At 46.1% G+C, this 23,160-nt stretch overlaps 1 protein-coding gene across 1 annotated transcript in view; it reads left to right on the top strand.

Annotated features, from left to right (window-relative positions):
* Positions 1-23,160, top strand: part of ENTREP2 (endosomal transmembrane epsin interactor 2) — a 205,007-nt gene that overhangs the window by 150,778 nt on the left and 31,069 nt on the right. The window contains exon 4 of the mRNA XM_084816401.1: positions 251-358. Coding sequence (XP_084672527.1) covers positions 251-358 — 108 coding nt within the window. The remainder of the gene's footprint in view (positions 1-250; positions 359-23,160) is intronic.

Below are 23,160 nucleotides of genomic sequence, written 5' to 3'. Positions count from 1 at the left end.
TTTTAATTACTACTTTAGGGATTGTATATGTCTTTCTCTTCCACACGGATCCTGCATTTGTTTCTGAGCCATGAAAGGGTTACCTACACACAGGGCAAATTGGACAGGCCCAATAAAGACCCAAGTCAAGCTGATAACCATTGACAGTGTTGATTATCCAATCTGCTAAAAATGTTTTCAGCGCCCATCGTCTGTCTTGCTGAGATAAGGAGTGACATTCTGTCCATGTCTCTCTCTCTCTTTTCTGCAGGACCTGTTGTTTAGTGTGTGCGCTCTCAATATCATCTCTACTATTGTCTGCGCTCTGGCAACTGCAATGTGCTGCATGCAGATGGTCTCCTCCGATGTTCTGCAAATGGTGAGTGAATTCCAATGAGAGAATGCATAATGATGTATCATCTTCCTTTGCCTCGGTGTATCTCTGCCATATTGATGGGGCTCGCCAAGGGCCAGTCCTGGCTTCTCTTCTCAAGGGCTTGAGCTTGGAAAGTGGGGAATAATGATTTGTTACTATTGTGTATTTCTTATTACATTTATATCCCGCCTTTTTTTCCCTCTTGCAAGGACCCCAAGGTGGCGTACATGGTCCTCCTCCGCTCCATTTTTATCTTCACAACAACCCTGTGAGGTTGGAAGTCAGCCCAAAGTCACACACTGAGTGTGAGTGGGGAATAGAACCCAGATCTCTGGAGTCCCAGTCCAACACTCTAACCACTACATCACACTGGTTCTCATAATCTCTACAATAATGTCCCAGATGGAAGTGAGTGAGTGAGCCTGTCTACCTCATTCTTAGGAACCATTCACCAGTGCAAGCAGGGATGCAGTAAGGGTGGCCATGGACAGAATCCAACAGGATTTCAAGACGAGGCTGGACATTCAAGACGAGGCTGGACAGCCACCTGTCAGGGATGCTCTGACTTGGATTCCAGCATTGAGCAGGGGGTTGGACTCGATGGCCTTGTAGGCCCCTTCCAACCCTACTATTCTATGATTCTAGGGGGCTCAGCCCCCCACATATTCCCTTCTGCCCTGCCAATTCCCTTTGACAAGTGGAGGGCCCAGTTAGCAATTCCTAGAGGAAGCCCCGAAATGAGTGGGAATGCTCATTTCTGGAAGGAGGCAGGTCAGCAGAGCTCTCTTATGTGAGCTCCGCTGACCTGCCTCTGTCTAGAGATGGGCATTTCCACTTGTTTTGGCTTGCCCTAGACGCACTAAATCAACACTGAACAAGCGGTGGGTGGCAGGGTGTAAGAGACTCGGCAGGGGTGTAAATGCCCATTGGATTCTGCCACATGCATCCTACATTGCAGAGGACAGTCCTCTATTCGAAAGGCTGTCAGAGGCTAGTCCTCTATTTCCAGGTGCCCTCCATTTGAAGGGCTGTCCAGTCCATGTCCGGTTTAAAGTCAAAGAAGAACCATAAGAAGCCAGGAGTGCAGGGGCCTTGAAGTTGCCCGTCAGTAGTTAATACCTGAACAGCAGACTGATCACGGCACACGGGTCACCTGGTCACAGTCTTCCCTGCTATGGTGAAATATATGGTTTTTCTATTTAAGCTATAGTCACTTTCTAAAGTTGCATCTATATCTTTGATACTGAAGACTTACTTTTTTACTCTGGCCTTCCCTTGATTATGTTTTATCAGACTGCTCTGTAGCTGTAATTACGTTGTAGGCTTTTAGCAATGTCTTATTGCTGGTATTTGATGAATGTTTGCTGCCTTATTACTTTAATGGGTTTTTATTATGTGCATGTTAATGTTGTAAGCCTCCTTGAGAGGGCTTCTGCCCTGAAAGGTGCCCTAGAAATATTTTAATAAATAACTATCAGTCAGCATATGCACATTTATGCAAATCAGTGTCCTCTTTTCCCCCTCTTTTTGGGCGATGCATGTCCTATTGTTTTGGAGATGTGTTGGTGGCCACCCTAGCTGTGAGGGGGTGTGCCTGTCTACCTCCTTCTTCAGAACCATTTGCCAGTCCAAGCAGGGGTGCAGCCGTAAAGAAGCTGAGAGTGAGGGGGCAGGTGCATTGGGGAAACCTGAGACCTTTTGTCATGAAGAGAAGACCTGCCCACAAATATTCCATCTCCCTAAGAACGGCAGTAAGGAAATGACCCTGCAACTGCTGGGAAGAGCCCATGCAAAGACCAGTGATCTCCTGCCATGCAGGTTTCAAAATTCCAAGCTCCAGCTGGCAAATTGGGCCAGGCTGCCAAGCTGGGGAAGGGCCGTCACTCAGCAGTCAAGTCCCTGTTTTTTGTGCAGAAGGTCCCAGATTCAACGCCCAGCAACTCCAGTTAAAAAGACCAGGTAGCAGGGAAGGGGCCATAGTTGTATGTGATAGAGCGCATGCTTTGCATGCAGAAGATCCCAGGTTCAATCCCCGGCTTCTCCAAGTGGGACAAAGAAAAGATCCTGCCTGAAACTGAAAAACTTCCTGACTGTTAGAGGAATACAACGATGGAACCAATTCCCTAGGGAGGCAGTGGGCTCTCCCATACTGGAGGCATTCAAGATGAGGCTGGGCAGCCATCTGTCAGGGATGGTCTGACTTTAATTCCTGCATGGGGCAGGGGGTGGACTATGGTCTTGTAGGCCCTTTCCAACCCTGCTATTCTATCATTCTATGAAACCCTGGAGAACTGCTGCCAGTCAGTGTCGACAATACTGGGCTAGATGGGCCAATGGCCTGACTCGGTAGAAGGCAGCTTCCTACGTTCCTATGAGAAAGACCTCCGAGATCCTGGAGAGCCACTGACAGTCAGAGTAGTCAGGAATGGACTAGATCCACACATAGTCCAAAGGCTGCTTGTGACCCCTGCCGGCCCCCAACTTGTTTTTACAAATTATTCTTTAAAAAAAAAAAAAATAACAAGCAAAATGGCACTCCGGAGCTGCCACGATGTGTGAAGGGGGCGAAATTTAGCTTGTTTGCAAGCTAACTTTGTCCATTTTAGCATTCCATAGACACTACACGGCACTAAAAGGCTCCAATGGAGCTCGCAAACAAGCTAAATTGAACCCTTTCAGCACCAGAGTGGTTTGCCACCAAATTTCAGCAGCAAACTGGTGATTTATTTTGAAATTATTTTAAAATAATTATTCTACCTAGCGCAGCCCTCCAGTGGGCAGGGAGGGTGTTGGTTCCAGGGGGCGAAAATGGCCCTGACATCTTGTGTTCAGTTCAGACATTCTCACCGCGTCCCAATCCTCGTCACCGTTGTGTATATCTAAATGTTGTAATATAAGGGCAAGCCTTATGGAGCAAACCCTGGGGTTCCGATTTCCCTAAATTCTGCCCAGCAGCAAATAGCAGGCATGTTACTTGCACTTTAAACCATTCTTTACTGCTGTACCACCAGCAGCCTGAAACAAAATTAGCTTGCTTCCCTCAGGCTGGGAGCACGGTGTGCTAATGCCCTCCATTAATATGGAAATCTCCTTTAATCAGCAGGGTGCAAACAAAAGTCTGTCTTTTCCAAAGACCCAGCACTGTGCAAATGAATACTCCACACCCATATAGCCTGTATGGTGCATGCCAGATGACAACAGCACAAGTGTGAAGGAGAGAAGGAAAGAAAAGAAATGACTTTGTTTATTTCCAGTCCATTTCAAGGCCATCTGCTCTTAGTGATATGATTTTTGAGGTTCACCTCAATGATTGAAGGGGGCTGAAATTAGCAAAAATTAACCCTTTTAAAATAAAAAGATGGAGTGCTGCATTTATAGTTCTTTTCTAGAACTTGCTCTGCCTCACTTATATCATATGCTAAACATGGATCACTGCCTTGTTGTGGCGAAGGGGCTTGCGTAACTCAGTGAAGCCATAAGCTATGCCGTGCAGGGCCACCCAAGACGGACAGGTCATGGCAGAGAGTTCTGACAAAATGTGGTCCACTGGAGAAGGAAATGGCAACCCACTCCAGTATTCTTGCCAAGAAAACCCCATGGAACGTATCACAAGGCTAAAAGAGATGACGCCGGAAGATGAGCCCCTCAGGTCGGAAGGTGTCCAATATGCTACTGGGGAAGAGCAGAGGGTATTTCCAAGTAGCGCCAGAAAGAGTGAAGCGGCTGGGCCAAACCCGAAAGGACACTCAGCTGTGGATGTGTCTGGCGGTGAAAAGAAAATCCGATGCTGTAAAGAACAATACTGTTTAGGAACCTGGAATGTCAGATCAATGAATCAAGGTAAGCTGGAGGTGGTCAAACATGAGATGGCAAGATTGAACATCGACACCTTGGGAATCAGCGAACTAAAATGGACAGGCATGGGCGAATTTAATTCAGGTGACCATCATATCTACTATTGTGGGCAAGAATCCCTTAGAAGAAATGGAGTAGCACTCATAGTCAACAAAAGGGTGGGAAAAGCAGTACTGGGGTACAATCTTAAAAATGATAGAATGATCTCAGTACGAATCCAAGGCAAACCATTCAACATCACAGTAATTCAAGTCTATGCCCCAACCACTGATGCCGAAGAAGCTGAGGTTGATCGATTCTATGAAGACCTACAACACCTTCTAGAACTAACACCAAAAAAAGATGTCTTTTTCATCATAGGGGATTGGAATGCTAAAGTAGGAAGTCAAGAAATCACCGGGATAACAGGCAGGCATGGCCTTGGTGTACAAAATGAAGCAGGACAAAAGCTAATAGAGTTTTGCCAAGAGAACATGCTGATCATAGCAAACACTCTTTTCCAACAGCACAAGAGGCGACTCTACACATGGACGTCACCAGATGGTCAATATCGAAATCAGATTGATTATGTCCTTTGCAGCCAAAGATGGAGAAGCTCCATACAGTCAGTAAAAACAAGACCTGGAGCTGACTGTGGCTCAGATCATGAGCTGCTTCTTGCAAAATTTCGGCTGAAATTGAAGAACGTCGGGAAAACCACTAAACCGTTCAGGTATGACCTCAATCATATCCCTGATGAATATACAGTGGAGGTGAGGAATAGATTTCAGGGATTAGACCTGATAGACAGAGTGCCTGAGGAACTATGGACGGAGGTCCGTAACATTGTTCAGGAGGCAGCAACTCAATCCATCCCAAAGAAAAAGAAATGCAAGAAAGCCAAGTGGCTGTCTGATGAGGCTTTACAAGTAGCTGAGGAAAGAAGGGAAGCGAAAAGCAAGGGAGAAAGGGGAAGATATATCCAACTGAATGCAGAGTTCCAGAGAATAGCAAGGAGAGACAAGAAGGCCTTCTTAAATGAACAATGCAAAGAAATCGAGGAAAACAACAGAATGGGAAAGACTAGAGATCTCTTCAAGAAAATTGGAGATCTCAAGGGAACGTTTTGTGCAAAGACGGGCATGATAAAGGACGAAGAAGGCAGGGACCTAACAGAAGCAGATGAGATTAAGAAGAGGTGGCAAGAATACACAGAAGAACTATACAGGAAAGATCTGAATGTCCCTGATAGCCATGATAGTGCGGTCACTGAACTTGAGCCGGACATCCTAGAGAGTGAAGTCAAGTGGGCCTTAGGAAGCATTAGTAACAACAAAGCTAGTGGAGATGACAGTATTCCAGCCGAGCTATTTAAAATCCTAAAAGATGATGCTGTTAAAGTGCTGCATTCAATATGCCAACAAATCTGGAACACTCAACAGTGGCCACAAGACTGGAAAAGGTCAGTTTACATTCCAATTCCAAAGAAGGGCAATGCCAAAGAGTGTTCAAACTACCGCACAATTGCGCTCATTTCACATGCCAGCAAGGTGATGCTCAAAATCCTACAAGCTAGGCTTCAGCAGTATGCGAACCGAGAACTACCGGAAGTACAAGCTGGGTTTAGAAGAGGCAGAGGAACTAGAGATCAGATCGCCAACATTCACTGCATCATGGAGAAAGCAAGAGAATTCCAGAAAAACGTCTATTTCTGCTTCATTGACTACGCTAAAGCCTTTGATTGTGTGGATCACAACAAACGGTGGCAAATTCTTAAAGTGATGGGAGTACCAGACCACCTTACCTGTCTCCTGAGAAACCTGTACGAGGGTCAAGAAGCAACAGTAAGAACCAGACATGGAACAACCGATTGGTTCAAAATTGGGAAAGGAGTACGACAAGGCTGCATATTGTCACCCTGCTTATTTAACTTATATGCAGAGTACATCATGAGAAATGCCGGGTTGGATGAATCAGAGGTCGGAATTAAGATTGCTGGGAGAATTATCAACAACCTCCAATATGCAGACGATACCACCCTAATGGCAGAAAGCGAAGAGGATCTCAAGAGCCTCTTGTTGAGGGTGAAAGAGGAGAGTGCAAAAGCTGGTTTGAAACTCAACATTAAAAAAACTAAGATCATGTCATCTGGCCCTATCACTTCCTGGCATATAGAAGGGGAAGAAATGGAAGCAGTGACAGATTTTACTTTCTTGGGCTCCAAGATCACCGCAGATGGTGACTGTAACCATGAAATTAAAAGACGCTTGCTCCTTGGGAGGAAAGCTATGGCCAACCTAGACAGCATAGTAAGAAGCAGAGACATCACCTTGCCGACAAAGGTCCGTCTAATCAAAGCTATGGTTTTCCCAGTAGTAATGTATGGCTGTGAGAGCTGGACTATAAGGAAGGCTGAGCGCCGAAGAATTGATGCTTTCGAACTGTGGTGCTGGAGAAGACTCTTACGAGTCCCCTGGACTGCAAGGAGGTCAAATCAGTCCATCCTAAAGGAAATCAACCCTGAGTGCTCATTGGAAGGACAGATAATGAAGCTGAAGCTCCAATATTTTGGCCACCTAATGCGAAGAGAAAACTCCCTGGAAAAGACCCTGATGCTGGGAAAGACTGAAGGCAAAAGGAGAAGGGGACGGCAGAGGATGAGATGGCTAGATAGCATCACGGATGCAATGAATATGAACTTGAGCACGCTCCGGGAAAGAGCGCAGGACAGGAAGGCCTGGCGTGCTATGGTCCATGGGGTCACGATGACTCGGACACGACTGAACGACTGAACAACAACAGCAAACATGCCTATAAAGTGGGGGCACAGAACCCTTATAAAGGGGTTGTGCAGGGGTGCACAACCACAAACATGCCTATAAAGCAGGGGTACACAACCACATGCGACCATTGGCTGCTCCCTGTGTGGACCCCAATGCTGGCATGACCACACCCACATTTCCCAAGGGATCCCAGCAAACCCTAGATCTCAGCGGTCAGAGTGGGAGCAAGAGAGTGTGTGTGTGCATATGTGTGCGCATGCATGCACATTGATACCCCAGCTGACGCCCAGCTGACAACCCTTACGGCCCAAAAGGTTGTGAATAAAGGAACTCCATACGCCCAAAATAGAGCTTGACCCTCTGCGCACGCTCCATCTGAGATTGCACAAACCATTTGCGGGCTCTCAAAGTGATTAGCAAATAGTGTCATAAAAGGAAGGGCTTCTTCACACAGCACATAGTTAAACTATGGAATCTGCTACCACAGGGTGTAGTGATGACCACCAATTTGGATGGCTTTAAAAGGGAGTTAGATAAATACCTGGAGAAGGCTATCAATGGCTACTAGTCCTGATGGCTATGTGCTACCTCTAGAACCAGAGGCAGTGAGCCTGTGTACACCAGTTGCTGGGGAACATGGGCGGGAGGATGCTGTTGCACTTGTGTCCTTCTTGTGCGTTTCTCCTGGGTAGCTGGTTGGCCACTGTGTGAACAAAATGCTGGAGTAGATGGACCCTTGGTCTGATCCAGCAGGTCTCTTCTTATGTTCTTATGTCATTTTCTATGGGGACGCTGGGACGTGGAGTCCACATTCCATCCACATGTGGGAAACAGGCCCTCTGAGCATCTCCTCTGCCACTGCCACTTCTTTTCTCCTGCCCCAGCTGAGGTTCATGGGTGGGAAGGGAAGGGAGGCAGTGGTGAAGGTTGCTGCAGACACTCAAGGACTGAGCCAAGTCAGTCTTGCTCCAAGCTTGGTCATGACAGGCCTCAAGCATGGCCCTGCTTTGCCCGACCCCATTTGTGAGGAATCAAACAACCATTGGATTCCTTGAGACATCCCTAAAAGGGACCAAATGGGCAGAAGACTTTTGATGTTCCACTAAAGTAGGAATGGGGAACCTCAGGCCTGGGGTCTGAATCTGGGCCACCTGGGGTTCCCCAGATGGCCATGCTCACTTCCACTGGCCCCATCCCCTTTCCCCTACCACCCATGGTTTATTGCTTTCCTGGCTTTTGTGCAGTTTTTCACCCATTCTGAAAGGTCGAAATGCCTTCCCTTAGCTACTAGCGCTAAGAGCTTTAAGCTCAAAGAGGTTGGGTATTTTGGTATTTCTGGCCCCACCCCTTTGCCTTTGGCCCCGCCTACCACTGGAATGCAGCCACTGAGAGCTTCTCAGAAACAGAATTCACCCCTCTGGCTAAGAGAAGTTCCCACCCCTGCTCTAAAGGAATCCATGTTACCTGCCAGTGATCTGAGCCTGCAGTGAAGCAATTAGATGACCACTTCACCTTCTGTTCCACTGTAACATCCATTTGGGTCAACCCACTACCCATCTCACTCAAAGGATCCTAGAAATCAGCTAGAAACCTGTAAACCTTCTTGGAGCAAATGAATGTACTTCAGTGGATTACCAGGTGTGCCCTAAACATTGATCTAAAATAACTCTTTGTAGCTCTACAGGATTTATTTTGTTTGCTCATTTCTTTCTCCCACAAATTCAGGATGTGCTGCAAGATGCCCTATAAGTTGAGGCCCTGATCGCAAAGGCATTTTTTCACCTTGCTGTAATGGAAGGGAGAGTTCCTGGCACTGATCCCGAGGCAATAGGAGCCGGTCTTCTTAGTTGAGTGTAACAATACCATCAAACATCAAGGAGTTCAGCCATGAATATTCAGGGCAATTTAACACCAGGGTCCTTTTTATACAAGTTAAAAGCATTTTTCATAAGAGAAGTGGGAGATGACACATACAACCTGGCAACAGTGTCTTTCCTAGAATTTCAAAGTCTCCCTTTTGTTCTTCCTTTCAGAGATAAGCCCAAAGAGAATAAGTTTGCCCTTTCTCTGGATGTTTGGTCAATATTTCTTCCTTCCTTTTGGTTTACTTTTCTGAGGGGCACATTCAAAGCATGAGTAACCTAAGTCCTTTGTGCTAAGCCCCACACACACAGATCCCCCCCCCCCAAATCCTGGTTCCATAAAGCTGGCACAAAAGCTTGTGGGGGGTGTCATCAACATTTTATCCAAATAATTTCTTCAATTACTCCATTTAAATGCCCCACCTGTCTTCCAGTATATTCCTGGTGAACCATAGTTTAAAATAACGTCTTAACAATTTAATAGACACTGTTCATTTATTTCTATATTTAGTGCTGTCAGTGTGTATGGTACTTTACACCATCTAAGCTAGTGACAACTTCCAGAAGTTAATGATGCCCTGTGTGAAGAAATATTTCCTTTTGTCCTTCCTGAATTTACTGCTAATCGATTTCATTGGGTGAACTAAAAATCTAGTAAAATTAGAAAGGGAAAAAATGTTTTCTGTCCACTTTCTCCACACCATGCATGATTTTATAAACTATGTTCACATCCCCGTTTAGTTATCTTTTTTTCCAAGCATAAAAGCACCCAGTTCTTTAGCTTTTTCCCATAGAGAACGCACTTTACCCTCTAAGCATTTTGGTTGTCCTGTTCTGCATGCATCTGTCTATCAACATTCTAAACATCCTAAAATGTTTCTTTTCTTTTTTTTTCTGTTAGGGCAACTTACCATTATAGTCATGGTGTATGTTACTTCTCTTCCCCCCCCCCTCATTTTGACACTGCATTCCTTTCCTTTCACTTTGTTGCTCATCCACCTAAATCGCATTTGTTTCAGTACTTATTCGTTGTACTTTTATTCGATTCATTAACTTGCATTCATTTTCTCTTTTTTCCTCCTTCAGTTCTTGTTTGTGTTTTTTGCCACCTCCTGCAGGAAAAACAAGAGAGTTGACCTTAAGTTGCTGTTCCTGACAGCTGCCATTTTCCCCCATAGGTTAACGGTGTGTTGCATGAAGAGGTATTTCCTTTTGTGTGTCCTGATTCAGCAACCAGTCAGTTTCACTGGATGACACCAAGGGGCTCTAGTATTGTAGTGGGTGAAAATGTCTCTCTATCCACATTTGCCACACTATCCATCATGTTATTCATCTTTATCATGTCCTGCCCCCTGTCCCTGTCCCCAATTGCCTTTTCTGCATCATTTTGAAATATCGTGACCAGGGCTTGACTAAGGAATTCACTATCACAAGATGTGATTATAGCTGCCAACTTAGATGGCTCTAAACAGGAATTACATACATTCATGGAGGACAGGGCTCTCAGCTGCTACTAGTCATGATGGGTATACGCTACCTGCAGTATCTTATATGTGGGGCTGCACGGATTACTGCAATGTGTTATACATGAAGCTGCCTTTGAAATGGTCCAGAAAGTTCAGATGGTCCAAAATGGGGACTTTTCAGTGTGAATGTATTATGCCAGCGCTTTGTGATCTGCACTGTCTCCCAGTCTGATTCCAAGCCCAATTCAAAGTGCTGGTATTAATTTCAAAGGCCTAAATGACTTGAAGCCAGATTACCTGAAGTATGGTTTCCTCCCATATATACCCACCCAGACCCTAACATAATCTTCAGAGATCCTTCTCTGGGTACCCCTACCCAAAGAAAAGAGGTGGGTGGCAACTAAAGAGAGGTCTGTTTCCATTGTCATTGGAATACCCTCACCTGGTGCCAACATGGTGGTCTTTTCAGTGCCAGGTGAAGAACTTCTTTTCCCAGTCTTTTTAGTCTTTCAGTTTCTGTTATTTTAAAATCTTTACACCGCTGCTGGTTTTTGCTTTAGTTTTATACTGTAGTTTTAAACTTTTTGAAAGTGTTATATTATGTTTTATTGTGCTGTATTTTCTGGTTTTAACTGTTGTGAATCGCCAGAGAATTTCAGCTGTTGGATGTTATAGAAACGTAGTACATCAGTAGATACCAGCCACCTCCAAGCAATATGCCTATGTGCACCAGTGGCTGGGGAACAACAGCAGGAAAGGGCTGCTGCCCTTCTGTCCTGCTTCTTGGCTTTCCATAGGCGTCTGGCCACTGTGGGAAATGGGGTCCTGGAAATCGTAGTCTTGCCTTTGGGGGAGGGGTATCCATTGGCTAAAGCACGCTTGTGCCCAGTTTGGAAATGTATGCATTTTTCTTCACACGTTTTCAAACGTGTGCATGTTGTCCAATGCAAGCTTGGAAGTATACGGATTTCCGACAGCAAGTTGTGTTTGGGTCTGCGTTCAGGGTCAGGAGGTGCAACTTGGGTAAATATGTAAAAAAAAAAAAAAAAAAAAAAGTTCACCAGACTGAAGTTCTTGCACATCTCCCTGTTGGGCTAGGTGTACCTTTGGTCTGATCCAACAGGGTTCTTCTCTTATGACCCGGGGAGGAGGGAGTATGATGGGTGCATTTCCCTTCAGCGCATCATGTCAACTCCTCAAATGATTTCCTGCCCCAGTTCCAGGCTTCTAAACATCAGTGGTCACCATGTGTTGGCACCAGGGCCAGCATCCAGGGTAGGCACGGTTGGGCACCTGCCACAGCTTGGGTCACAGCCCAGCAGGGGCCCACTGACAAGAACCCCCTGGAGTTGCTCCTCCTCACCCTTGCAAGCCGCTTGTTCCCCTGCCCCTTGCTCTGGCCCAGGCAACAGTGGTGGTGGGGGGGGGAGCAGAAGGAGCCACTGCCAAGTCGCTCCCTGGCCCTCTGCCCATCAAGCCAGTGGGAGCAATGACAGGAAAGAGGAGGCGGAGCAAGCGCGGCTGGTGATGATGCTGAGGGAAGGTCTTGCCCAAGGACCTCCCCCCCCAACCCCCCCCCCAAAACCTGGCGCTGGCACTGCACAGCACTTCTTGGTTCTGTTGAATCATGCCATCCTTCCTGAATGACGCCCCTTCTTTCTCCATGGATGATGTCATGTTCACCCCACGTTTCAGCAAGTTCTGTTCCTTAGCAACGCCAAACCTGCATAGATCATCACCGCCACCAACCCTATTTCCGTGCTTCATGAGTCACCGTCTGTCTTTATGACTTGCATGCTCAATAATCAGCTTGGAGTTGGGCGGGAGGGCCTTCCTTAAATTATGAGCAGTGTTTCCAGTGCAGCAGGTCTTTCATTTAAACACCCAGTGGAATTGGAGACATGAACTGAATCAGAAATCATGTTCTTTCCTAACCTGGCCTTAAATTTACCACCAGACTGGGAGAGGATGAGTTTGAATGTACTTTTCAAGCCTCCAGAGAGAAATATTAGTTCTCATTTTCTTCTGATAGCAGCTTCCACCTGAACTGTACTCCTACTCTGGAAAGCCAATCAACAGGCTCATCCAGTCTATCTTGAGATGTAGTCATGAGTAAGCGGGACACCAGTGTAGCCTCACCTCCTCCCAGGAGGGCTCCTGCTCCAGATTCCAGCTAGCCACACAGCCGTACCCCCTTTAGGACATTTTATCTGTTTTCTTTATTTTTAAAATGTAGAATCCACCCTCATCCACAAGGCATCCCAGGGTGATGGACATCACATTATGAAAAGACAGCTACATAATAATAACAATCACATTCCAAAATAAGAGGCATATGAACTACCCAATCGGCAAACCAATAAACCAACCAATCAATAGGGATGCACAAGAATTTCATTTCATCACTTGAAAATGCCCCGTTTGTGAACAGGAGCTCATGTTCTATGAAAACGTTCACCAATTCCTGAACGTGTTCACGTTCAAGAAATGTGCACTTAAAAATGTGCACTTAAAAAACACTTTTTCAAATGCACATTTTAAAGTGTGTATTTTAAAGGTTTGCATTTCTTTAAAAAATGCATGCTCTTAAAAATTCCCTTTTAAAAATATGTATTTTCATGCATTAGTCAATGAAGGAAACAGGCGCACTCTTGAAAAATGTACACTTTTCCGATTCAAAAGGCACACTTTGCTCCTTCAAATGAACCAAAAAAACAGGTTGCCAAATGAGAACTGGAATGAGCTGAACCAAGCATTGAAGTGAAGTTTGGAGAATTTATGTGAGCTCAGCAATCCCTGGTTCTCCCATTCCTATCATCAGTTAAAAGCGACATATAAAATGCCTGGACAAAAATTTGCACTGAAAACTAAGCAAGGTTGGCACACATCATATTTCTCTTGGGAAGGCACTCCAAAGGCAGGGTGTCACCACTGAGAAGGCCCTCCCTTTTGGAAATGTGTAATGTATTTCTCCCGCTGATGGTACATGGAGCCTCCTCTGAAGATCTTAGTGCATGGGCAGGGTGAGACTTGAAGAAGTGTCTTCTCATGTATTTGGCCTGCAAGCTTTAAAGGTGATAAGGTGGGCTTGGTGGCAAATAGGGAGACAGTGTAATTCCCTAAGCATTGGTGTGGCATAGCTCCATCTAGGTCAGGGGTAGGCAACTTGTGGTCCTCCAGATGTTTTGACCTACAACTCCTGTCATCCCTCAAGATTGCCTGGGCTGGCTAGGGCTGATGGGAGTTGTAGGCCAAAATACCTAGAGGGCCACAAGTTTCCCACCCCTGACCTAAGTTAACCAGTCATAATTCTGTCTGCTGAATTCTGCACAAGTGGAAGCCTCTGGACCATTTTCAAGGGCAGCCCCACATGTAACTCCTTACAGAAATCTAATCTGGACATTACCAGCGCATGTGGCAAAGCTATGGCAAACCGACGAAAGCTGCTAAAGGAGCTCTGAACCACTGGGACTACTTGGGTCTCTAGCTTTCATAAAGTCAAGTACAAATGTCAAAATGATATCAAACACATGAAGGCCCAGTTCAGATGTAACAGCAAACCATAGTTAAATGAGGAGGTGGATGCCTCTAGTCTCCTCTTCTGGCACACACTGGACGAAGAGAGGGTGAGGCTCAAACAGGCTGCTTCTCATAGTGCTAAATCATGGCTTAGATTTGAATCAATACACATAATTTTAAAATAGTGAACAATTAAAATGTGAATCTTCTACCCAAGTAGAAGGGTAATCTTCTACCCAGATTACTCTTTAGTCTGTCAGAACTTCAGAAGGCTCTTAACCAATAGATCTCTAACCAATTAATTAGCCAAGTAAACATTACAACCTTTGTTGTAAGGAAAGGCATGTCAGACGGCCCTCTCGCACCAGACACGGCTCTTTATATCTCCCAGTGCAGTGGGATGTAAGGTAGCCTTAGATTCTTCCTCCTGTTCCCTCCATAGACTTGTCACATACTCGCCTGCCTGTACTACCCTGCAAGACACCTGGAGACAAGCTCAACACAGTAGGTGAGGGTGGGGTGACAAGACCGCAGAGGAGTTGGGTGGTGGGAGCTACACTTGCCTTCTCTGTTCTCTCCCACTTCAGAGGGACTCTTCAAGGACCCCGTCTGGTGATACCTGGATTACGACATTACAGCTGACTGCAACCCTGCCCAGCTTTCCGTGGTGACCATTTCAACCTCCCTCTGATTTCAAGCAGTCCAACATATTACCCCTCATAAACAGTATCCATCAGCAAGCATAAGATGTTAATGATGGCATGCGGGCACTGTATCATTTAATTTGTCAACCTTAATCATAATTCATTGCGGGACTCATTCGATTATATTTCCTGGAACAGCCTCTCTCCATTATCTGGTTTTGAATGCATTATTATTTTTTCTTTATTTCTTTATCGTTATGCTTATATCCTGCCTTTTTCCCTCTTACAAGGAACTCAAGGCAGTTCTGGGCGCCACACTTTAAGAAGGATGCAGACAAACTGGAGAGGGTTCAGAGGAGGGCAACCGAGATGATCAGTGGACTGGAAACAAAGCCCTATGAAGAGAGACTGAAAGAACTGGGCGCTTTTAGCTTGCAGAGGAGAGGACTGAGGGGAGATAGGATAGCACTCTTCAAGTACTTGAAAGGTTGTCACAGAGAGGAAGGCCAGGATCTCTTCTTGATCATGCCAGAGTGCAGAACACGGAAGAAGGGGCTCAAGTGACAGGAAGCCAGATTCCAGCTGAACATCAGGAAAAACCTCCTGACTTAGAGCAATATGACAATGGAACCAGTGACCTAGGGAGGTGGTGGGCTCTCCCACACTGGAGGCATTCAAGACGAGGCTGGACAGCCACCTATCAGGGATGCTTTGACTTGGATTCCTGCACTGAGCAGGGGGTTGGACTCGATGGCCTTGTAGGCCCCTTCCAACCCTACTATTCTATGATTCTTTGACATAATCCTCCCGCTCCTCTCCACTTTGTCCTCACAACAACCTGTGAGGTGGGTTGGCCTGAGAGTCAGTGACTGGCCCAAAATCATTCAGTGAGCTCCATGATCGAGTGGGGAGTAGTACCCCAATCTCTCGAGTCCCTGTCCAACACTCTAACCACTACACCATACTACCACACTGGCTCTTCATCACCAGCTGTTCTGCTGGAGAGGACCACATTCACTGCCCCACTGAGATCGGAGCCACCAGCCTCCACTGGGTCTATCCGGAGCTATCGGTCCTGATGGCTGTGCCTCAAATAACCATTCCAGGAGAGCAACAATAGAGCAGGTTATTGCCTTGATGCCCTGCTTATGGGCTCCCTGGAGGCATCTGGCTGGCAACTGTGAGATACAGCCTGCTAGATCAGGTTTGTAGTTTGGGGGCGCTCTTGGATCCAGCATTGTCACCTGAGGCACAGGTGGACTCCATGGCATGGACCACCTTTTATCAGCTTAGGCTGATATACCAACTACGTCCTTATCTGGACAGAGATAGCGTAGCTACAGTTCTCCATGCTTTATAACCTCTCGTTTGAGTTACTGCAATGCATTATACATGGGGCTGCCTTTGAAAATGGTCCAGAAACTTCAGCTGGCTCAAAACAGGGCAACGAGATTGTTAACGGGGACTGGCCAATGTGATCATATTATGCCAGTATTAACATTCAAAGCCCTAAATGGCTTGAGGCCAGGTTACCTGAAGGATCGTCTCCTCCCATATACACCTGCCTGGACCCTAAGATTGTCTTCAGCTGTCCTTCTCTGGGAGCCCCTGCCAAAGGAAGTGAGGTGGGTGGCTACGAAGAAGAGGGCCTTTTCTGTTGTGCTACCCTGGTTGTGGAATGAGCTTCCCAGAGAGGCTCATCTGGCACCTACATTGTGCTCTTTCGGCACCAGGTGAAGACCTTTTTATTTTCCCGGGCATTTTAGTTTCTTAGTTTCTGTTTTAAATAGGGTACCATATTTTAAATCTTTGCACAGTGGCTAGGTTCTATTTGGTTATAATGTTAATCTTTTCTACTGTAGCTATAAACTTTTACATTTTTATATTGCATTTTATCATCTTGTATTTCATGGTTTTAATTGTTGTGAACTGCCCAGAGAGCTTTGGCTATCGAGCAGTACAGAAATGCAGTCAAATATATAAAAAGATAGACAGGCCAGGTCCAAAAAATTGTTCTGCCTGAGACAAAGGGCAAGATGGCGACCCCCATTCATTCCAAGCCAGCTGGAGCCTGGTAGCTGTAACTTACTTCAACACTTAGTAACAGGATAGCATCCTGCACTATACCTGAGGGCGGTAGACTAGATTTGTACAGGACTGGTTGGGTGGTACACACAGTTCTATCTTCCAAAAGAGGAGAATGGCTAGGGGGACTCAAGACAGGCCAGGGGGACTCAAGACAAATGGCTGATGGGAGGCCACCACTGCCCTGCCCCCCCAGCATCTACCACCTAAGGCAATTGCCTCATTTTGCCTAAGGATAGGGCCGGCCAGCCCTGGCACTAGACTAGATGACCCAGCTGATCATCTTCATAGCTTCCTTGATAACTCATTTCCCCCTTCCACATTACCAGGCACTAATGTAAGAATGACTTCACACTATTTATTTATTTCATTTCATTTCTATACCAGCCAATAGCCGAAGCTCTCTGGGCAGTTCACAAAAACTAAAAACTAAAAGTACAGATAAAACAATATAAAATATAAAAGCATTAAAACTACAGTATAACAATACAACCAAAATAAAACCTAGCAGCAATGCAGAGATTTGAAATACAGATTTAAAACGCCAAAGCTAAAAGACTGGGAAGCTAAAATGCTAAAATGCCTGGGAGAATAAAGAGGTCTTCACCTAGCGCCAGAAGGAATACAACGTAGGCACCAGGTGGACCTCTCTAGGGGTCCGCCTGGTGCCACAGCTGGGGTCCCACAGCAGAAAAGGCCCTCTTCCTGGTAGCCACCTGTGACCCGCCTCACTTCCTTTGCTGGGGGCTCATGGAGAAGGGCTGCTGAGGATGATCTTAGGGTCTGGGCAGGCACATATGGGAAGAGGTAATCCTTCCGATAACCCGGCCCTAGGCTGTTAAGGGCTTTGAATGTTAATACCAGCACTTTGAATCGGGCCTGGAAATTGACTAGAGATGTCCACTGCTGGGAAATCCAGTTCTTTTTTGGCTCAATGAAGTTCTGTGGCATGTACGACTCGATTTACATCTGCGAGCCGAGCTGTGGACTCCCCGAATTCCAGGAACCTTTTTGTGCATTTTTGGGAAGGTTCCACAATTTGCTCAAACGGTTCAGAAATTTGTGCAAATTGCATAACCTTCCCCCAAAGTGTCAAAAATTCCCAGAAAATCTGCAAATGGCCTGACTCACTGCAAATTGAGTCAGATGCCGCAGCACGAACTGAAACGAAGTCTGGGAGGGGGCAAGCTTAGGAAAACCCATCAAACTCCACAACCCCAAGTAGATTTCTCTTACATCCCTGCTTAACACTCAACTTCCATCAGGGATTTGTGAATCCTACCTCAATATGGGCTCAACACTCCGTATACCTCCAGTGTGGGCTCTCCCACATGGGAGGCATTCAAGACGAGGCTGGACAGCCACCTGTCAGGGATGCTCTGACTTGGATTCCTGCAATGAGCAGGGGGTTGGACTCGATGGCCTTGTAGGCCCCTTCCAACCCTACTATTCTATTCAATGATTCTATGATATGGGTTCACGCATTGTCACTTTAGCTCTCCATAAAGCATTGCTGTATTTTAGTGCCACTTCCCCCACCCCAGTTTGGGCTGTGCTGCCAGGAAATTGCCCCCAAACCTGTCACAGGCTTCTAGCATATTTTTTCTAGCCCTTCATTGACAAGATTGAGCCGATCTTCCATCTCAACCCTATGTCCCACAAACCCTTTTCAAAGCAGTATAAATCCACTGGAACTGTCAAGGCATTTAGTGACCTTTTTTTTACGGGGGTTATGGATTTTCGAAAGGTATCTAATTAAACATTATGGAACAGCAGTGAACTTGTGTCTTCATGCATCGATGCCAGATGCAAGCTGGCTTCTTCGAAACGTGTGAGAAAGGTGAGCTTCATGGCTACATTCTCTGCTGCTTACAGTTGTGGGGTCCCCATATGCTTTCCAACAATAAGTAGAGGGTTCGGCTAAGCAAATGCAGCTTTGTCATGACACTAACGTTTTTGCATACTGGAATGCAAGGAATGGGATTTGATTTGGAAGAGACAAAAGGAAGGCCTGGTCCATGCAGTGCATAGTTATCTTCTGTAATTCACTGTAGTCGGATACAGCGATGGCTGGTAACTTAGATGGCTTTTACCAGAACAGCTGTATTCATGAAGCTACTTGGGGTCCCACATGCTACAACCTCTTGGGTCTGATCAATGCCTGGATAAGGGACTGCGTGGGGATCCCACATACACTGCCCTGAGTTCCAGGATGGAAGGGCAAAGCCTTGTTGTGGCGAAGGGGCTTGCGTAACTCAGTGAAGCCATAAGCTATGCCGTGCAGGGCCACCCAAGACGGACAGGTCATGGCAGAGAGTTCTGACAAAATGTGGTCCACTGGAGAAGGAAATGGCAACCCACTCCAGTATTCTTGCCAAGAAAACCCCATGGAACGTATCACAAGGCTAAAAGAGATGACGCCGGAAGATGAGCCCCTCAGGTCGGAAGGTGTCCAATATACTACTGGGGAAGAGCAGAGGGTATTTCCAAGTAGCGCCAGAAAGAGTGAAGCGGCTGGGCCAAAGCCGAAAGGACACTCAGCTGTGGATGTGTCTGGTAGTGAAAAGAAAATCCGATGCTGTAAAGAACAATATTGTTTAGGAACCTGGAATGTCAGATCAATGAATCAAGGTAAGCTGGAGGTGGTCAAACATGAGATGGCAAGATTGAACTAGGGGTGGACGAAAGTCACTTACCTGTCCTCGAAGATTTCCCGCGGTGGGGGGGAGGCGCTTCGTTGCTCCCCCCACGAAGTTCAGGCCGGGGGGGGGAGGCTTCCCGCCTTGCCCGGCCGAAATTCAGGCCGGGGAGGAGGCACCTCGCCCGGCCGCGAACTAAATAGTTAAAAAAAAAAAATGCCCCCATGATAGGCTACGTGACGATTAACGTAGCCTATCACGGCTAGATCTGCAAAGTCGGCTGTGATAGGCTACGTAAATCGCCACGTAGCCTATCACGGGTGACTTTAAAAAAAAAAAAAAGCGCGTACGCAAATGGCGGCCCCCATAGGGAGCCGCCATTCGCGTTCCTTATTTGGTCGCTGTAGTCTACGTAAATGTTTACGTAGACTACAGCAACCAAAAAAGGAATGTGAATGGCTTTTCCCTATGGGGGCCGCCATTATCCGTACGCGCTTTTTTTTTTTTTAAAGTCACCCGTGATAGGCTAAGTGACGATTTACGTAGCCTATCACGGCTGACTTTGCAGATCTAGCCATGATAGGCTACGTTAATCGTCACGTAGCCTATCATGGGGGCATTTTTTTTTTTTAACTGTTTAGTTCGCGGCCGGGCGAGGCGCCTCCTCCCCGGCCTGAATTTCGGCCGGGCAAGGCGGGAAGCCTCCCCCCCCCGGCCTGAACTTCGCGGGGGGAGCAACGAAGCGCCTCCCCCCCACCGCGGGAAATCTTCTCTTCATCATAGGGGATTGGAATGCTAAAGCAGGAAGTCAAGAAATCACTGGGATAACAGGCAGGCATGGCCTTGGTGTACAAAATGAAGCAGGACAAAAGCTAATAGAGTTTTGCCAAGAGAACATGCTGATCATAGCAAACACTCTTTTCCAACAGCACAAGAGACGACTCTACACATGGACATCACCAGATGGTCAATATCGAAATCAGATGGATTATGTCCTTTGCAGCCAAAGATGGAGAAGCTCTATACAGTCAGTCAAAACAAGACCTGGAGCTGACTGTGGCTCAGATCATGAGCTTCTTGTTGCAAAATTTCAGCTGAAATTGAAGAACGTAGGGAAAACCACTAAACTATTCAGGTATGACGTCAAATCATATCCCTTATGAGTATACAGTGGAGGTGAGGAATAGATTTCAGGGATTAGACCTGATAGACAGAGTGCCTGAGGAACTATGGACGGAGGTCCATAACATTGTTCAGGAGGCAGCAACTCAATCCATCCCAAAGAACAAGAAATGCAAGAAAGCCAAGTGGCTGTCTGATGAGGCTTTACAAGTAGCTGAGGAAAGAAGGGAAGCGAAAAGCAAGGGAGAAAGGGGAAGATATATCCAACTGAATGCAGATTTCCAGAGAATAGCAAGGAGAGACAAGAAGGCCTTCTTAAATGAACAATGCAAAGAAATTGAGGAAAACAACAGAATGGGAAAGACTAGAGATCTCTTCAAGAAAATCGGAGATTTCAAGGGAACGTTTTGTGCAAAGACGGGCATGATAAAGGACAAAGAAGGCAGAGACCTAACAGATGCAGATGAAATTAAGAAGAGGTGGCAAGAATACACAGAAGAACTCTACAGGAAAGATCTGAATGTCCCTGATAGCCATGATAGTGCGGTCACTGAACTTGAGCCGGACATCCTCGATAGTGAAGTCAAGTGGGCCTTAGGAAGCATTACTAACAACAAAGCTAGTGGAGATGACAGTATTCCAGCTGAGCTATTTAAAATCCTAAAAGATGATGCTGTTAAAGTGCTGCATTCAATATGCCAACAAATTTGGAACACTCAACAATGGCCACAAGACTGGAAAAGGTCAGTTTACATTCCAATTCCAAAGAAGGGCAACGCCAAAGAGTGTTCAAACTACCGCACAATTGCGCTCATTTCACATGCCAGCAAGGTGATGCTGAAAATCCTACAAGCTAGTCTTCAGCAGTATGCGAACCGAGAACTACCGGAAGTACAAGCTGGGTTTCGAAGAGGCAGAGGAACTAGAGATCAAATCGCCAACATTCGCTGCATCATGGAGAAAGCAAGAGAATTCCAGAAAAACGTCTCTTTCTGCTTCATTGACTACGCTAAAGCCTTTGATTGTGTGGATCACAACAAACGGTGGCAAATTCTTAAAGTGATGGGAGTACCAGACCACCTTACCTGTCTCCTGAGAAACCTGTACGAGGGTCATGAAGCAACAGTAAGAACCAGACATGGAACAACCGAGTGGTTCAAAATTGGGAAAGGAGTACGACAAGGCTGCATATTGTCACCCTGCTTATTTAACTTATATGCAGAATACATCATGAGAAACGCCGGGTTGGATGAATCAGAGGTCGGAATTAAGATTGCTGGGAGAATTATCAACAACGTCTGATATGCAGACAATACCACCCTAATGGCAGAAAGCGAAGAAGATCTAAAGAGCCTGTTGTCGAGGATGAAAGAGGAGAGTGCAAAAGCTGGTTTGAAACTCAACATTAAAAAAACTAAGATCATGTCATCTGGCCCTATCACTTCCTGGCATATAGAAGGGGAAGAAATGGAAGTTCCATTGTCGTATTGCTCTAACAGTCAGGAAGTTTTTCCTGATGTTCAGCCGGAATCTGGCTTCCTGTAACTTGAGCCCATTACTCCGTGTCCTGCACTCTGGGATGATCGAGAAGCAATCCCAGCCTTCCTCTCTGTGACAACCTTTCAAGGACTTGAAGAGCGCTATCATATCTCCCCTCAGTCTTCTCTTCTCAAGGCTAGACATGCCCTGTTCTTTCAGTCTCTCCTCATAGGGCTTTGTTTTCAGTCCCCTGATCATCTTGGTTGCCCTCCTCTGAAACCTCTCTAGTTTGTCTGCATCCTTCTTAGTGTGGCACCCAGAACTGGACACAATACTCCAGATGAGGCCTAACCAGTGCTGAGTAGAGGGGAACTAGCACTTCATGGATGGAAGCTATACTGCTATTAATGCAGCCCCAAATAGCATTTGCCTTTTTTGCAGCCACATCACATTGTTAGCTCATATTCAGCTTGTGATCGACAACAATTCCAAGATCCTTCTTGCTTGTAGTGTTGTTGAGCCACGTATTGCCCATCTTGTAACTGTGCATTTGGTTCCTTTTTCCTAGGTGCAGAACTTGGCATTTATCCCTATTAAATGTCATTCTGTTGTTTTCTGCCCAGGGCTCCAGTCTATCAAGATCACTTTGAATTTTGTTTCTGTCTTCCAAAGTATTAGCTATCCCGCCCAATTTTGTGTCATCTGCAAATTTGATCAGCATTCCCTGCACCTCCTCCTCCAAGTCATTACTAAAACTGTTGAAGAGCACTGGGCCCAGGACTGAGCCCTGCGGTACCCCACTCGTTACTTCTCCCCAGTTTGAGAAGATCCCATTGATAAGCAGTCTTTGAGTCCAATTCTGTAGGCAACTGTGGATCAACCTGATAGTTGTTTCATCTAGCCCACTTTGAGCTAGTTTGCTCATCAGGATATCATGGGGCACTTTGTCAAAAGTTTTGCTGAAGTTGAGGTATATTATGTCCACAGCATTCCCACAGTCCACAAGGGAGGTTACCTGATCAAAAAATGAGATCAGATTTGTCTGGCAGGATTTGTTCTTGACAAATCCGTGTTGGCTTCGAGTAATCACTGCATTGTTTTCAAGGTGCTTATGACTGATTGCTTTATGATCTGCTCCAGAATTTTCCCAGGGATTGATGTCAGACTGACTGGTCTGTAGTTCCCAGGTTCCTCCTTTTTACCCTTTGTGAAGATAGGGACAACATTAGGCCTCTTCCAGTCATCTGGCACTTCAGCCGTCCTCCCATGATTTCTCAAAGAGAATAGACAGCGGTTCTGAGAGCTCTTCTTCCAGTTCCTTTATTACTCTAGGATGCAGTTCATCTGGCCCTGGAGATTTGAACTCATTCAA

Source organism: Heloderma suspectum, chromosome 11 (genome assembly GCF_057233095.1).
Source record: "Heloderma suspectum isolate Gila_16-S chromosome 11, 16-S_ref, whole genome shotgun sequence".
Classification (NCBI taxonomy): domain Eukaryota; kingdom Metazoa; phylum Chordata; class Lepidosauria; order Squamata; family Helodermatidae; genus Heloderma; species Heloderma suspectum.
Note: the sequence above shows the minus strand (reverse complement) of the source record. Positions and strands in the feature narration are given on the sequence as shown.